This window comes from Mirounga leonina, unplaced genomic scaffold (genome assembly GCF_011800145.1).
Source record: "Mirounga leonina isolate KUSES-001 unplaced genomic scaffold, KU_Mleo_1.0 Mir_126, whole genome shotgun sequence".
Classification (NCBI taxonomy): domain Eukaryota; kingdom Metazoa; phylum Chordata; class Mammalia; order Carnivora; family Phocidae; genus Mirounga; species Mirounga leonina.
In genome coordinates this window covers 26842563-26859925 of record NW_023270314.1, presented here as the reverse complement: position 1 = coordinate 26859925, position 17363 = coordinate 26842563, and the positions used below count along the sequence as shown (strand labels likewise).

The following is a 17363-nucleotide window of genomic DNA, read 5'->3' as shown; positions in this document are numbered from 1 at the left end:
CACAGGTGCGTGGCCGGGAGTGGAGGTGCCAGTGGCCTCCAGGGTTCAGTGTGTGGTGGGCCTCACCCCATTGTTTTGTAGACAGGATTCTGGGTAACTTGGTGAACCAGTTAAGCAGGGGCCCACTTTCAGGGCTTCTCTTGTGTTCATAATAAAAATACTTGGCCTCTATTGAATTGAGCTATGTTGTATATTAAAAGAACTGAAACAAATGTCTAGGTTTTGGACATTACCATTCAAGGGAGAACATATTGAGGCTTACAGATCAGTATCCACCGCTGTCCCATTTAGATCATATCTTACCCATCTTCTCTTGATCTCTGCCATTGCTAAAAGAAACAGGTAGCTTCAGGTGTATGAGATTTTAAAAAATCTAGCAGATTCTAGACCTAGAATGGATAGAAAAGGAAAAATCCTAGAGTAGAATAATGGATTACGTTAGGAGGATGTCAAATGTAGTAAAATTAATCTCACTGAATATTGTTGTTTGTATTTTTCTAGGCAATCGATAGCATTCATCAAGTGGGTGTTTATTGTCTTGCTCTGGTGCCTGCCAATACATTGCCAAAAACTCCTCTAGGAGGGATCCACATATCTCAGACGAAACAGCTCTTTCTGGAGGGATCTCTACATCCTTGCAATATCCTCATGTGCCCACATACATGTGTGACCAATTTGCCAAAACCCCGACAAAAGCAACCAGGTAATATGCTAGCTTTGAAGACATAACATTAAAATTATAACTTCAAGAAGCTGACTTTTTTCAGCATGATTCTTTCTCTAGAACTGGATTTTACAAAGACTGGTAACATAAGAGTAGTATTAGATGACCAAAAGCAGGGAGGATTGAGAGCCTGCAGAATCTCCTTCTCTGAGTTTATTACTGGCATCCTCTTCTGAGTACTTCTCAGTAGCATGCTTCCATTTCCCCTGGATGTAAGGCTTGGGGTCAAGATGATTGAAATCTCACTTGTTGAACTGGAATAAAAGAAGTCCTCTAAGAGAAAGTTCTGATAATAATAAGAATAGCTAGTATTTATTGAGTGCTTACTAAAAGCCAGATACAAGCTAAGTATTGTACATATGTGACCTGAAAGTGTTGCCCCAGCTGTGGAAAATAAAGTTCAGAAAAGAATTGTGCTCAAAGTCATATAGCTAGTTAGTGGCTGAGTTGAGACTCACACCAGGTGTGACTCTAAAATCCACACTCTGAGTCACTATGTTATACTGCCTTTCTGTTGGGAATCACTTACCAAGAGTCATCCCTCAGTCGTTTTAAGCTTTAGGGGTCTGATTTGGGCCTGTAATATCTCTAGGGAGCAAGATACTTAATTTCGAAATTTTCCACATTATAAGCACAAGATAAATAGCATATTTTGCATTTTCCGAATTCCTGTGAATTCAAGATGCAAGTAAGTAGGGCGCCTGGGTGGCTCAGTCATTAAGCGTCTGCCTTCAGCTCAGGTCCTGATCCCAGGGTCCTGGGATCGAGCCCCACATTGGGCTCCCTGCTCTGCGGGAAGCCTGCTTCTCCCTCTCCCACTCTCCCTGCTTGTGTTCCCTCTCTCGCTGTATCTCTCTCTGTCAAATAAATAAAAATCTTTAAAAAAAAAAAAAAAAGATGCAAGTAAGTGTACATGAATTGCCATATGGAAAAGAGGAAAAAAAACCCCAAATAGTCCATTTCACCTTTTTGCCTTATTTCTGAGCAGACAGAGGTTACAAGGCTGAGTAAGAGGCTAAAGGGAGGAGTAATTGATTGATGGTCAATCATGTTGAAATATCTGTTTAACCCAAACTGAAATCATTACGTTTTTTGATGCTAATTTATTTTAATTGAGAAGTTAATAAGAGGCTTCTAGTGTCCTGAATGGCTGAAAACCTGAGAGCCCAAATCTGGACTTTACAGATCCTGCCACCACCACCCACTCACCCACTTACACATAGGTGCACACACACAGACAGAATGTCCATCAGCTCATTGGCCTCCAAATGTGTTGGGAAGAGAGGAGGTAATGGGGAGATTAGGGAAGGAAGGGGAAGTGTGGCATTTAATCATATTTCTGTAAGACAGCTTTTACTGAAAGGTAAACATAATGTACAATAATAAAAGGTTAGCCTCTTGGGTGCCTGGGTGGCTCAGTTGGTTAAGCGACTGCCTTCAGCTCAGGTCATGATCCTGGAGTCCCTGGATCGAGTCCCGCATCAGGCTCCCTGCTCGGCGGGGAGCCTGCTTCTCCCTCTGACCCTCCCCCCTCTCATGTGCTCTCTCTCTCATTCTCTGTCTCAAATAAATAAATAAAATCTTTAAAAAAAAAAAAAAGGTTAGCCTCTTACCTTCTAGGACATTTTTATTCAAGACATTATCCTAACATTATTAAAATTTTAATACACTCTGCTCTGCAAAAGTTACTTCCCTGGTCTGGTGGCTGGGGATGATGTCACAGTTGTTTATCTAGATACTTGTTATTGTCAACTCATCCACTAGCAAAGTATATATGATATTTATCAGTTTCTGCTAGTGGAAATAAGAGTTTATGGAGGCTAATATTCTGAAGGGGCAGTCAAAATCAAGAAGTCTGTAAGTAATTCATAAAAAATATATATAAAAACTGTCTCCATATTGCCTGCCTAAGTGTGTGGCAGATTCATATAACACACAGAGCCTTCTCCATCTCACTTCCTGGTTTACTGAAGACCTACATTCATTTGTCATATGAGTAAAATCCTATTTTATTTTATTATTATTATTTAAAAGATTTTATTTATTTGTCAGAGAGAGAGAGAGCACAAGCTGAGGGAGAGGCAGGCAGAGGGAGAAGCAGCCCCCTCACACACACCGAGCAAGGAGCACGGTGCAGGACTTGATCCCAGGACCCCGGGATCATGACCTGAGCCAAAGGCAGACGCTTAACCAACTGAGCCATCCAGGCATCCCTAAAATCCTATTGTATTAAATAGTTTTTAATATGTTAAATAACTTTTTTAATTGAAATATGATCAACATACAGTGTTATATTAGTTTCAGGTGTTGTACAATGTAATGATTCAACAATTTTATAGATTACTCAGTGTTCATAACAATAAGCATACTCTTGATAATAAAATGCTATTTTTTTATTTTTATTTTTTTTTAAAGATTTTATTTATTTATTTGACAGAGAGAGACACAGTGAGAAAGGGAACACAAGCAGGGGGAGTGGGAGAGGGAGAAGCAGGCCTCCCGCCAAGCAGAGAGCCCAGTGCGGGGCTCGATCCCAGGACCCTGGGATCATGACCTGAGCCGAAGGCAGTCGCTCAACGACTGAGCCACCCAGGTGCCCCTAAAATGCTATTTTAAATAGCATTTAATCTAGGATTTTATTTTTAAGATTTTATTTATTTATTTGATAGAGAGAGTGAGGGTGCACAAGCAGGGGGAGTGGCCGGCAGAGGGAGAGGGAGAAGCAGACTCCAGACTCCCACAGAGCAGAGAGCCCGACGCGGGGCTCGATCCCAGGACTCCAGGATTATGACCTGAGCCGAAGGCGGACGCTGAACCGACTGAGCCCCCCAGGCGCCCCAACCCAGGATTCTTTTAACAAACCTTTCATGTCATAGTAGGTGCTTAAAAGATGCTATCTAGAGACATACTAGATGCTTAAAACATTGCTTTTGCTAGCCAGATTTCAATTTTATTAAACAATAAAACCTCTAAAAAGATTTATTCCTAAGCCCCCACAGGTATGGCATCTGCCTTGTCTAATGAAAGTATTAGGTTTGGATTCTGTATTTTTGCTGTCTGTTGTGATGTCCTGCTAAGATCTTAGTGGGATGGATATGGGTTGGACCAAAGCAGTTTGAAAACCATGGCACAGATGGGGTAGAGATGATGTGGGGATAACATGAGAGGTTGAGATTTAAGAAGAATATGGGAAAGTGGAGATGAATAGGAGTGAGGTAAGAAAGGAGAGGAAAAGGAAGATGGAAAAGGTTAAGGTAAGGCAGCCTAATGACAGAAATCTCAGCGAGCTGCCTGTTGGAGCTATTGTGTAAAGAATGGGAAACGTGGGCACCTGGGTGGCTCAGTCGGTTGGGCGTCTGCCTTCGGCTCAGGTCATGATCCTAGGGTCCTGAGATCAAGTCCTGCATTGAGCTCCCTGCTCAGGAGAGCCTGCTTCTCCCTCTCCCTCTGCTGCTCCCCCTGCTCATGGGCGCTCTCTGTCAAATAAATGAAGTCTTTAAAAAAAAAAAAAAAAGGGAAATGCATTAGGACTGGTTTTGGCTGCAAATTTCAGAAAAACCTAATAGCTGCTTAAAAAAACAAGAGAAAAGTTTTTCTTTCTCAGGTAAAAGAAATTCAGAGCTAGGCAGTGTGGGACTAGGGTGGTAGCTCCCCAGTCATTGTGGTTCCAGCTTCCATCTTCTTGCTCTGGCATTGTACCAGTCAACTGTTTTTACAGATATGCCACATAACAGATAACTCTAAAAACTCAATAGCTTCAAAGCACTTATTTTTCACTCATGGGATGTGGCTCTGCTAAACTTGGCTGGGATCAGCTGAGCTTGGCTTGATTCCAGGTTATAGTTGGGTTCGGAACTCTTCCATGTGTCTCCTCATCATGGGACCAGCAGCTACTGCACCATATTTTTCTCAAGGCAGATGGCAAAAGCAAGAAGGCAAGCCAAACCACACAAGCATATTTAAAGCTTCTGTTTGTGTCATGGCTCCTAACATGTCATTGTCCAGAACAAGTTCAGACCATGCCCAGAGTCATTAGAGCAGAGAGGTATACTCCTGTCATATTATCTCGGCAACAACAGGAAGGAAAGGAAGGATTATAAGAAAATAAAACAATCTGCCACGGCCATCCTAGCATACTGCCTCAGGGCCCAGTTGGGCCCCCTGACCTCCAGCTATCATTCTTATATTCTAGCTAAGTGGAAAAAAAAGCAAAGAAGGAAATACCCTTGCCCTTTAAACATATTTTCTAGAAATTGCACATATACTTTCTCTTACGTATTAGTCTTCCACTCTAAAGAATATAGTCTTAATTCCAGGCATTTATTTGCATAGCTTAAAACTGGGGGGTCTGTTATTAAGGAGGAAGAGGAGAATAGATATTGGGATTGATGACTAGCATTCTTTGCCACAGGAAATTTGCATAATTTTGTGGGGAAAAATAGGGCGAAGGCGTATTTATAGGTGCAGCAAGGTGTCAGCAGTTAGCCTTCTAGATGTTATTGCTTTCAATTATTTTTCACCCTCTGTGATCTTTAGACTTAAGGAATGCACACAAAAGGACCTCAAGAAATAGCTGCTGAATTATTTTTGCTGTTTTAAACTACTCTGAAAAATTCACTTTTAAAAACGCACACCTTGGGGCACCTGGGTGGCTCAGTCGTTAAGCGTCTGCCTTCGGCTCAGCTCATGGTCACAGAGTCCTGGGATCGAGCCCCCCATCGGGCTCCCTGCTCCATGGAAAGCCTGCTTCTCCCTCTCCCACTCCCCCTGCTTGTGTTCCTGCTCTCACTATCTCTCTCTGTCAAATAAATAAAATCTTTTAAAAAAATAAAAAATAAATAAAAACACACACCTTTATTAATTTTACAGTCTAATTTCAGGATTGGGTAGCTAACACAGTCAGATACACTCTGAGTCCCTGCCTATATAAAAGGCTGTTGCAGGGGCGCCTGGGTGGCTCAGTAGTTAACCGTCTACCTTCGGCTCAGGTCATGATCCCAGGGTCCTGGGACCAAGCCCTGTATCGGGCTCCCTGCTTGGTGAGCCTGCTTCTCCCTCTCCCTCTGCTGCTCCCCCTGCTTGTGCTCTCTCTCTCTCTGTCAAATAAATAAATAAAATCTTTAAAAAAAATAAAAGGCTGTTGCCAATATAACATATCTTTTCTGTAACTTGTTATACCGTTTCTTAGGAAGGAGTTTTGCATATTATACCTAAAATTTCAGTAGATACTTTGTAGACTCAAATTGTCCAGCAAAGTGTTGGAGTACTTTATACTTGAGTTTTTTATTCGACGTGAAAAAATTTTTTAACTTTTCATTTTGAAATAATTTCACACTTCAGGTTGTCGAATAGTACAGAGAATTCCCTTATACCCTTTACCTATACTTCCCCAATTATTTAGAGTCTATGATTTAAGTGATTTTATTCCAGCTGTATATTTAGGATCAACAGATTTTGGCAATAAAAGATATTTAATATTAATTCATAATGTAGCATCAACCTTATTCAAAACATGGATGGTAATAAGTTTTGTTATCTTTTAGCCATCTGCTTAGTTTGGTACAATAGAGTCTTCAAGCAACTGTCAAGAAAGGCATACAGCACCCTAGCACTTTTTTCTTGAAGAGAGGGAGAGTTCTCCCTTTTTATTTTTTAATTTAAATTCAATTAATTAACATATATTATTAGTTTCAGAGGTAGAGTTCAGTGAGTTCTCCATTTTTATTTGGAAGTGTCAAACCCATGGAAATATTGAAAGAATACCTCAATGAACACCTGTATACTTTCCCTAGATTCACCAGTTGTTAACATTGTTTTACTGAACTCTTTGGAAATAAATTGCAGAAATCACGACATTTCACCCCTAAATATTTCTGTAATGTTATCTCCAAAGACCAAAACAAAACAAAACAAAAGTCCTAAAGTTTTCCTAATCAACAACAATGCCATTATTCTATTAAGAAATTTAACCTTAGGGCGCCTAGGTGGCTCAGTTGATTAAGCATCTGACTCTTGATTTCAGCTCAGGTCATGAACTCAGGGTCAAGAGATGGAGCCTGCTCAGGCTCTGCACTGGATGTGGACCCTGCTTGGGATTCTCTCTCTCTCCGCCTTTGCCCACCCCCCAGCCTCCCACCCCTGCTCCTGTACACATACTTGGTCTTTAAAAAGAAAGAAAGAAAAGAAAGAAATTTAACAATATAATGCTATCATCTAATAATACACAGTCTGTATCCAGATTTCTTCACTTCTTTATTACAACTGATTTTTTTTATTTTAATTTTTTAAAGATTTTATTTATTTATTTGACAGAGCAAGAGAGCGCAAGCAGGGGGAGCAGGAGAAGAAGAGGGAGAAGCAGGCTTCCCACTGAGCAGGGAGCCCGATGTGGGGCTTGATCCCAGGACCCTGGGATCATGACCTGAGCCGAAGGCAGACGCTTAACCATCTGAGCCACTCAGGCACCCCTACAACTGATTTTTAAAAATTTAGTATCCAGTCAAGGTCATGCATTGATTTGGCTGTCGTGTCCTTTAATTTGGAAACTCCTAGCCTTATTTTCTCTTAAAGACACGGGTTTTGAAGAGTCCAGGCCAGTTGTCTTATAGAATGTCCCACAACACATTGTCATTACTCACTTTTAATAAAGCACTTCTGAGATTCCTGATGAACCCACTCTCAGTTCTCATAGATGGCGGATTTCTTTCCAGACCAGATATTCCTTACTGTTAAGTCCATTTTTAGGGTCATACTGTGATTGGACCTGATGAAATTATTTATCAATAGGAACTAGTGCAACCAACTGTTACCTCCTCAGAGTGAAAAATTCCTTATACCCAAGCTATAGGAGCCCACCTGCTCCCCTCCACCCTCCAAAATCCCTGTCTCTTCTCTGGTTCTATCTTGTTTTTTTCTAGCACTTCTTACTACCTGACATGGTTTATTTGTATATGTACTTACTGGTTGCCTTTCCGCACCAGAAAACAGGCTGTTTGGCTAGTTTACTACTGTGCCCCCAGTGCCTAGAGGAATGCTCAGTCTGAATTGTTGAATGAATATTTGAACTAGTTTGGGTCAGTCTGGAAATACTTCAGGGATATAGTTTGAATTACCACCCCCAGAGAGTTGATTTTTGCCTTTACTTACAGGTGTGGGCCCTGCTTCTGTGATGGTTGGGAATCTGGTTGCTGGAAAACGCATAGCACAAGCTGCAGGAAGAGATCTTGGGCAGATTGAAGAGAATGACTTAGTGAGGAAGGTAAGAAGAGTTCAGATGTGTTGATTTTTATAAAAAAGTCAAGAACAGAACTTCTGCTTCAGGCAGTAGATGGGAGATGCCTTATCCAACTTTTCCAAAGTTACTGACCCTGATTCTTTTTTCTGCTTTATGACTTCAGCACCAGTTTCTGGCGGAGATTTTACAGTGGCGAGCCCAGGCAACTCCTGACCATGTACTCTTCATGCTGTTAAATGCCAAGGTATTAAAAATCCAACTGTATATGTCTAATCAGATGACTATTATGGGGGATCTTAGGCACTCTTGATCTCTTCCATCAGAAAATTTCCATTGTCAACTCTGAGGGAGGAGTTACTGCTTTCTCCTTGTTTTGACATATGAGGATAAATTGTGCAATCACTTCAAGGTTGAAATGAGACCTCCTGGAGTGTTATCTAATGCTGGCTCTCCTCATGTTACAGTCGAGTTGCCTTTATTCAGTTCTGATAGGAACAGTGGGGCTAACAGTACAGTTCCATAGATCTGCAGATGTATAGGATGCATTATGTCATGTCATTTTTAACCCAATTTGACTTTTAATTCTGGACTTCCACCAGGAAGAAAATGACTTTAGATAAACATTTATTTTTTAAGATTTTATTTACTATTTATTTGAGAGAGAGAGAGAGAGCACAAGCAGGGGGAGTGGCAGAGGGAGAGAAAGAGGGAGAAGCAGACTCCCTGCTGAGCAAGGAGTCTGGGACTCGATCCCAGGACCCTGGGATCATGACCTGAGCCAAAGGCAGACGCTTAACAGACTGAGCCACCCAGGCGCCCCATAGATAAATATTTCTTGAAACAAAGTTATTTTTACTATATACTTAAATGATTTATTGCTAACAGATAAAAAACAAATTGAAAATTATTCAAAATTTATTAACTGATACTTTCTAATGGATGGTTCATCAGAATAAAATAGATATATGTATTTTAAAGATTTTTATTTATTTATTTGACAGAGAGAGAGAGAGCAGGAACACAAGTGGGGGGAGTGGGAGAAGGAGAAGCAGGCTTCCCGCCAAGCGGGTAGCCCGATGCAGGGCTCGATCCCAGGACCCTGGGATCATGACCTGAGCTGAAGGCAGTTGCTTAACCGACTGAGCCACCCAGGCTCCCCAGAATATTATATAAGTTAGGCATTGCTAATACTTGTGGGCATGTGCTAATACTTGTTTTAACAGCTGAATCAGAGGCTAAAAGTACTGTGACAATGGCGTATAACAGTATTTCCCACCATCGGGGGAGGACTGTAGGGCCTATTGAAATCTCCTGGGCCAGGCGCCTGGGTGGCTCAGTCGGTTAAGCGACTGCCTTCGGCTCAGGTCATGATCCTGGAGTCCCGGGATCGAGTCCCACATGGGGCTCCCTGCTCTGCAGGGAGCCTGCTTCTCCCTCTCCCCCTCCCCCTGCTTGTGTTCCCTCTCTCGCTGTGTCTCTCTCTGTCAAATAAATAAATAAAATCTTTAAAAAAAAAAAAAAGAAATCTCCTGGGCCACCTACCCAAATTGCCCCCTTCTGCCCAGGCCCCCCTGGATTCTGATGTATTTTATACAAATACTTTTGAGAGTTTATTTAGTGATAGAACCTCATAAGGGGAGTATGCTATGCATCTTAGTGAAAAATCATTAAAAATCTAAAGAACCATTGCATTCTGATAGAAAACTTTTCGACTTCCTTGTTCTCCTCTAAATGAATTGGGCTTCCCTCCAAGCCCGTGGATTCATTAGGGTCCTCAATTTCAGTAAGAAAATGTCAGTCCAGCTTACTTCCCCACTCCGCTTCTAAGCTGGGCTACAGTTAAAGTCCTGTGAAACCTGTATCCCAGGTATTTGTGTTTTGTTTTTTGTTTTTTTTTTTTAAAGATTTTATTTATTTATTTGAGAGAGAGAGCACATGAAGGGGGGCAGTCAGAGAAGCAGACTCCCTGCCGAGCAGGGAGCCCGATGCATTACTTGATCCAGGGACTCCAGGATCATGACCTGAGCCAAAGGCCGTCGCTCAACCAACTGAGCCACCCAGGTGCACCCCCAGGTATTTGTTAGAGAGCATAAGTTTAAATTTGCTTCTTGGTTAGAGAAATAATGTATGTGTTGACTCAAAGACATTTAGTCCATTTATTCTTCTGCATATTCTAATATGTTACCTTGGATTAGCCCAGACTGTCAGAAAGCTTAGTGACCATATCACATTGTTCCCTCATGCCCAGGAAAAAAAAAAATTAAAGATTTATTTATTTGAGAGAGAGAGTGCAGGGGATGGGGGAGCAGAGGGAGAAGGAGAGAGAGAATCTTAAGCAGGCACCACACCCAGTGGCTCAGTCTCATGACCCTGGGATCACAACCTGAGCTGAAACCCAGAGTCAGACACTTAACTGCCTGTGCCATCCAGGCACCCCCAGAAAATTGTTTTTATTGAAGGTTTAGTTTGCTACTGTACCCCCCAGGCCAAAAAGAAGAATATTGTAAGATACAAGAAATGGCCTTATGGATTTAACCCTGACTTTAGCCAAAGGGATATCCATTTTAGTGTTATAACCTTACTGTCCAACAATAGACAGTTGACTAAGTAAATTATGGCATATAAAATTATGGCATGAAATACTATACAGCCATTGAAAACAGTGTTATAAAAGAATATTTGATTATGCAGAAAATATTCATAATGTGTAAGTGATAAAGAATAACATATCAAACTTCAGTAAAATAATCAAACCTAGGAGCACCTGAGTGGCTCAGTCGGTTAAGCGTCTGACTTGATTCTGTCTCAGATCGTGATTTCAGGGTCGTGAGATCAAGCCCTGCATAGGGCTCCGTGCTCAGTGCAGAGTCTACTTGAGATTCTCTCTCCCTCTCCCCCTGCCCCTCCCACTTGTGCTCACTCTCTTTCTCTGAGATAAATAAACCTTTAAAAAATAATAATAATAATAGAGTACCTACTGAAGACCCTGTTCTGGGTGCTATATATTTTATAGTTCATTTTAAGGTTCAGGAAACTGAGGCCCGGAGATATAAAATAACTTGCCTGAGATCTAGTAAGTGGTGGGACTAGGAAATTAGCGCTTTCATTTGAACCCAGAGCTGGCTTCTGAGCCCACATTCTTTACCAGTGCAATACACAACTTCAGGCAGATAGTATAATATGGTAACATTTTTTTTAATGTCACATGTGAATTTATATATAATATATACTCATCTTTTAAAAGCCAGGAAAATATACAGCAAAACGTTGATAGTGGTTATATCTTATATTTTACTTGTCTCTCTTTTCCTTATTGAACATGTACTATTTTATATTAAAGAAACTTAAAAGTTATTTTTAAAGTAGCTTTAAAAATAAAACTTGTTTTTCTTCTGAGACTTTTTGAGTTACAGAGTTACAATAATTAAGATAGGGTGGTATTAGCACAATAGGCAGAGAATAATTTGGTGTTATTTAGTGAAGTTGGAGATAGGCATATGCCGTGACCCCAGAATTCCATCTCTAGGTCTACCCTTTACCAAAACTCATGTGTTTAAGCATGAGGATACATGTATAAGAATGATATTGTCCATCAGCAGCAGAATGGATGAATAAATTGTCGTGTGTTTGTACAGTTAAATACTACGCAGCAACAAAAATGAGAACTACACCCATGCACTGCAGCAAAGATGACTGTTAATGTTGAGAGAGAGAAGCAAAACACAGAAGTATATACTGTACATTACATTTCTATAAAATCCCATCTTTCACGGGTGGTAACATTATAAAGAAAAGGAAATCAGTGATTAAGATTAAAAAGTCAAAGTAGCGGTTACGTATGGAGGGAAGGAAAGAACGAGACTAGACCGGGAGCGGGGGGGCACCCCTGGGTGTGCTTTGCTGCTGCTGGCAGTGGTGTGCTTCGTGCCTGCCCATTCTTATGCCAGGGCTTGCTTTGTAATTTTCCATTATGCAGTACATTCATATTTTATGCACTTTCATATTTGTGTGGTTTATCTTGACACACAAAAGGGTTTCAAAAAGCCCAGCTCAGTGAAACTTGGATTGACATTCAGGAATTGATGAAGACCTCAAGGAGAAATTATTCTCAGGATCAGGAGTAGCTGGGGGCGCCTGGGTGGCTCAGTCGGTTAAGCGTCTGCCTTCGGCTCAGGTCATGATCCCGGGGTCCTGGGATCAAGCGCCACATCGGGCTCCCTGCTCGGCGGGAAGCCTGCTTCTCCCTCTCCCACTCCCCCTGCTTGTGTTCCCTGTCTCGCTAAACAAATAAAATCTTTAAAAAAAAAAAAAAAAAGGAGTAGCTGGCCATCTTCTGATCTGCTAATCTTTATTATCAGCGAGTGGACTCTGATTCCAATTGTTCCTGTTTTGTTTACATCTTTGCTGTTAGAATACTCGGAGCCAAATTTGTGTGACGCACAGCAAATGCACATGATGCAAGTGGCCACACGGCCAGCAGTGACTCCTGCCCTCATCCTACTTTTATTTCCTTTATTTTCCTTCTATTCTTACTTCCTCATTTAAATAAAAAATTCCTAGCTGTCTTAAACAAGAAAGACTATAGATACGTATGTTTGATTTAAGTTAATGTTGATATTCCCTAAGTACCATCAGGCATTGAAAAAGAAATACCACACGTCTTTCGGTACTACGGGAATTTTCACTGGAATTGATAACTTGATAAAGAGAATCTACCAAGGCACAAGCCTTTCTGACATAACGTGGTACTTGTCACTGTTCAATTTCCTGAGTTTTGACCCACTTATACTTTCTTCTATTTCAAGGGAACTACTGTGTGCACAGCCAATTGCCTTCAGCTTCATAAGCGAGCAGAGAGGATTGCGTCCGTTCTTGGTGATAAGGGTCATCTAAATGCAGGAGACAACGTGGTGTTGCTCTATCCACCTGGTAGGTGTTGGGTTGGTAAACTAGACTCAAGCTCCATTACCAGACTACAGAGTATGAGAGGCCAGGAAGTGAGGGCCGCCATCTTTGCCCACATAGGCTGGGCACTTCCCAGCTCTGGGAGTCCCAGGCACCCAGGCTAAGGTAAGAACCAAGCTTCACGCCCTGGAGTTGGGCAGCACCATGGCTCTGCTGGGACTGTGTCTGTTGTATTTAGTCTTGTATTCCCACTGTCTAGCATAGTTCCTGGTGCTATGGTAAATATCGAATGAATAAGTGAAGACTTTCTGACTTTTGGAACCTTCAAAAGAGGTGCTTTGTTTCTAGGAGTGTTCGGGAATGGGACCATTTCACCCAGTTCCTAAAGAATATTATGTGTGAACTCTTTTGACTTTGCATTCTTTATATCCTGATTGATGTGTAGTCTTCGTTATCGCTGCTTTCATCTTCCATGCTCTCATTTAATTTAAAAATGTTCTCTTCACAGTAAGAGGGACTCAGAATTATTTGATGACAGTTTGGTGTAAATATTAAAAATGTTAGGTGAAATATTTGAGTTTTTCGTTTCTTTATTCTTCTGTCACATTACCCACTCATACCTCTGGTTTTCTCTGGTCTTTTATCTCCCTTAGTTCATTTTGTTCTGTGATTCTCACTATGCTATTTTATTTATACTGATACTAAGACTTCTTAAAAGGTCATCTGGTGGGCGACTAGGTGGCTCAGTTGGTTAAGTGTCTGCCTTTGGCTCAGGTCATGATCCCGGGGTCCTGGGATCGAGTCCCACGTCAGGCTCCCTGCTCAGCGGGGAGTCCGCTTCTCCCTCTGCCCCTCACCCCTGCTTGTGCTCTCTCTCTCACTCTCTCTCTATCTCTCCCTCAAATAAATAAATACAAATCTTTAAAAAAAAAAAAAAAAAAGAAAGTCCTCTGGTAAAAGAACCCTCCTATGGTGTTCCTGTAAGATGTCTTCCATCCACCAGTGAATGACATGGTGATGGACCAGAGCACTTCCTGAAAAGGCCACTCTCCATGTCCTGATAGTGGAAAGTCTTCTTCAAACTGAGTCACACTTTACCTCCCTAAAACTCGCACCCACAGGTGGAGCAACATCTCAGAAGTCTAATTGCTTGTCACACAGCAGCCTTCTAAATATTTTTTTAAAGCTCAGGTGTTCCTCATCCCTCCTTTCCCCATTCTTTTATTTCCTAAGTTACCAGACCTAATTTCTGCCATTATTTCTTCTAAGCAATATCAAGTAGTGATTTCAAAATACCTTCCTTAGGTGTCTTTCAAGAGTTTTCTTTACTTCTGACTTCCTTTCTTGTTACTTACTCTTGGCTTCTGTATATTTTTTAAGTTGTTTTATATGCTTCCTTCTTTACATTCAGTCCCTTCTCGATTTAAAAAATTTCTTCTGCTATTATCTATGTTAAATTATGATCTCAATAAACTATCTGGCACATGATTTAATAAACTGGTTTTAGAAGATCTGCCTTTTAGTTTCTGAGTGATACAGGACAGCTAAGTTATTCTGTCTTGCAGGCATCGAGTTAATAGCTGCATTCTATGGTTGCCTGTATGCGGGGTGCATACCTGTCACTGTCCGACCTCCTCATGCTCAGAACCTTACGGCCACATTGCCTACTGTCCGCATGATTGTTGATGTAAGTACTGAGTATATCTTGCCTCAGGATCCTTACTAAATTTCCGGTTTTGTTGAGTCGGGAAGTGAAATCTGTCTCCTGAAAACCACCTCCTTTTCATTTATCTGAACAAAATGACTAGCATTTTTCAGTGAAGGAATATGGGAAAGTGATTATTGGTGAGGTACAGAATTGTATTTTTATCATGAACGTTAAGGAGGTGAGGCTGTCATTAGTAATTCTCCATAAAACTTTTTTTATCTCCCTTCTTAAAAAAATGTTCTCATTTTTTCTGCACAGTAGCCAAGGTAATTTGACATGCCAAACTGAATTCTCCCCAGTGTTGGTCATTTTTATTTGGGTTAGTTTTATAAATTCACTTGGCATAGTCTTAAAAGGTATCCAGATCTTGCCCTGGAAGTGATAGAAGTTTCTCAAGGATATGAGAGTTGAAGGAAGTAACATAGATCTGTATTGCATCATATCCTAACTCATGTTACAGCAAAGAGGCAGAATTCTAATTTGTGTAACATTTGTTTCTGTCAGCAGCCAGAGCCTGTGGTGTAAAAGCCATGTTCACCATAGATGATTTTATTACAAAGTTCAGTTCAGCAGAATGCCCTCTTTATATTCTGCAAAGTAGGACAGAGCAGCAGGGAGGGGAGTTTCCTTCTGTTGGCAGTTTAAGGGGAAGTTGGTCACTTTGCGTTTTCCATGTATAGGTGTGAAAGGAGAGCTTAGTTTCCATGACAGCTCCGCATCCCTCAAATTCAGGATATGTTCTAGGCCTAGTACATTTCTCCATTCACTAGACTGTGGCAAACACGAACTCCTGTAGAGATGATCCTCTGACTCCTCTCATTCCCTGGGCAGTACAAAATCCATGTTTTTACTTTATCCTGGTCTTCATGAAATCAAGAGATGTTGGCATCCACACTGAGATTTTAACTATGAAATATTTGAGAATATTTGTTTACAATAACTTGTGTTGTGAACAGGTCCATCCTTCTGAGATAATTCAGTGTTACACAGTTCCAGAAGGACAAATGTAGGGGACACACCAGCATCCACTGTACTGTTGTGTGTTCTTTGAAAAACGAATACTGTCCTGTCCAGTATGGTGTGCTTTTAGTCCAGTATGAGTTTGCTTTTAGCAGCAGCCGGAGCCTGTGGTGCCACATGGGAACTGAGCTTCCTGGTGCTTATTTCTGTCCATTTGTTTTCTAGGTCAGCAAAGCAGCCTGCATTCTCACCACACAGACCCTGCTGAGGTTACTGAGGTCCCGAGAGGCAGCAGCAGCTGTGGACGTGAAAACGTGGCCAACCATCATTGACACAGGTGAAAGGGAGATGTCTCCAGAGCTACTGAAGGAGCAAGAACATTCATTCCCTGAGATCTCCTAGATTCTCATGCCAAAGATGTTTATACAACTCTTAGGTTGCAACACATTCCACCTGCTAAGACAGAAGCAAAACTTCGTGTCTGGTTCGCTTGTATTACCAAAGGACTGGATGCTACAGCAACCAGATCCAAAGATGCAGATCACAGTCTGCTAAAAGCTCTTGAAACAAAAAAGTGTCTTGCTCTTACTCTTGGCATCCTCAAATGGTGGTTAGGTTTTTATGCAGAATATAACTGTGTACACGTAAGACCATATAAAATCTTGAGATGATCTGATCCTCGACTTCCAGATGTGATCTAGTTAAAGCAGCATTGGACTAGGAGTCAGAAGACCTGGTTCTAGTTCAAGCTCAAGTACTTATTTTCTATATAATCTTCTCTGAGATTACCCTTTCCTAAAATGCTAACCACCCTTACCTGACTCACGTATTTTACAAGAATGTCAAGTGCAGCATAATAGGAAAGTACTTTAAAAACCATGAAGTACATGACTTGTAGATGATATTCGTGCTAATAAAGCACGGTGGGGGATAAGATGTGGGGATACCTGGAGAATGGTGGTAGAGGGAAGAGAGTGGGTTTTGGAGTCAGAGAGATGATATTTAAATCCTGATACTCTGTTACTCTCCGTATATCCCTACTAGGGCAAAATTGTCCATAAAGTGGGAGTTGTAATAACCACTTCAGGGAGCTGTAATGATTAAATGACATAATGTAAAGCACCTCACATATAATCATAATAATAACATCTTTTATTGAGCCCTTGCTATATGCCAGTCATTTAACATATATTGCCTAATTTTATCCTTACACCAACCCTATTAGATAGGTGTAAATTTTATCCTCATTTTACAGATAGGAAAACTGAGGTATAGGGAGGTTAAATAAGTAGCATAACTAAAATTCAAACCCAGTTGATTTGGCTCCATTCCCAGACTCTTAACCATTCATTTCCTTTCTCCCTGTTTTCAGTAAGTACCACATGGTGTCTGTCCAACTCAGGAACATTTGTATGGGTTTAAATGCAGGGATGGCAGGTATTTGTGGTGGTTATGTGCCAAATGCTGAACTAGAGTTTTTTACATTTGTTACTTAAGGACGTAAGCGCAGTTATATATAACACAAATGGAGTGGGTTGGTGTTAATGATGCAGGTAGATTTACTACGGTTATTGGACTCAGCCGCATTTCAGGAAGACCTGAACAATGGGCTGTGATACAGACAACAGAAAGGTTTCTGTAGGAACATGAGTGACCCTACACTATACAAAAGCGGGTTGAAAGTGATAGATAAATTCTTTGGTTTGACCAGAGATGGGCGCCCAACAATACAGAGATTTAAATTTTAGAGTCAGAATTATTTCTTTTTTTTTTTTTTTTTTTTTTTAAGATTTTATTTATTTGACAGAGAGAGATACAGCGAGAGAGGGAAT

The 17363-nt window shown here is 41.0% G+C and overlaps 1 protein-coding gene across 3 annotated transcripts in view; it reads left to right on the top strand.

The window, feature by feature from the left end:
- The window catches only part of DIP2B (disco interacting protein 2 homolog B), a 222372-nt gene that overhangs the window by 185071 nt on the left and 19938 nt on the right, over nt 1-17363 (top strand). For all 3 annotated transcript variants that reach the window (XM_035002676.1, XM_035002678.1, XM_035002677.1), the window contains exons 23-28: nt 502-703; nt 7873-7982; nt 8122-8202; nt 12764-12887; nt 14429-14550; nt 15757-15868. In XM_035002676.1, the coding sequence (XP_034858567.1) occupies nt 502-703; nt 7873-7982; nt 8122-8202; nt 12764-12887; nt 14429-14550; nt 15757-15868 (751 nt within the window). The remainder of the gene's footprint in view (nt 1-501; nt 704-7872; nt 7983-8121; nt 8203-12763; nt 12888-14428; nt 14551-15756; nt 15869-17363) is intronic.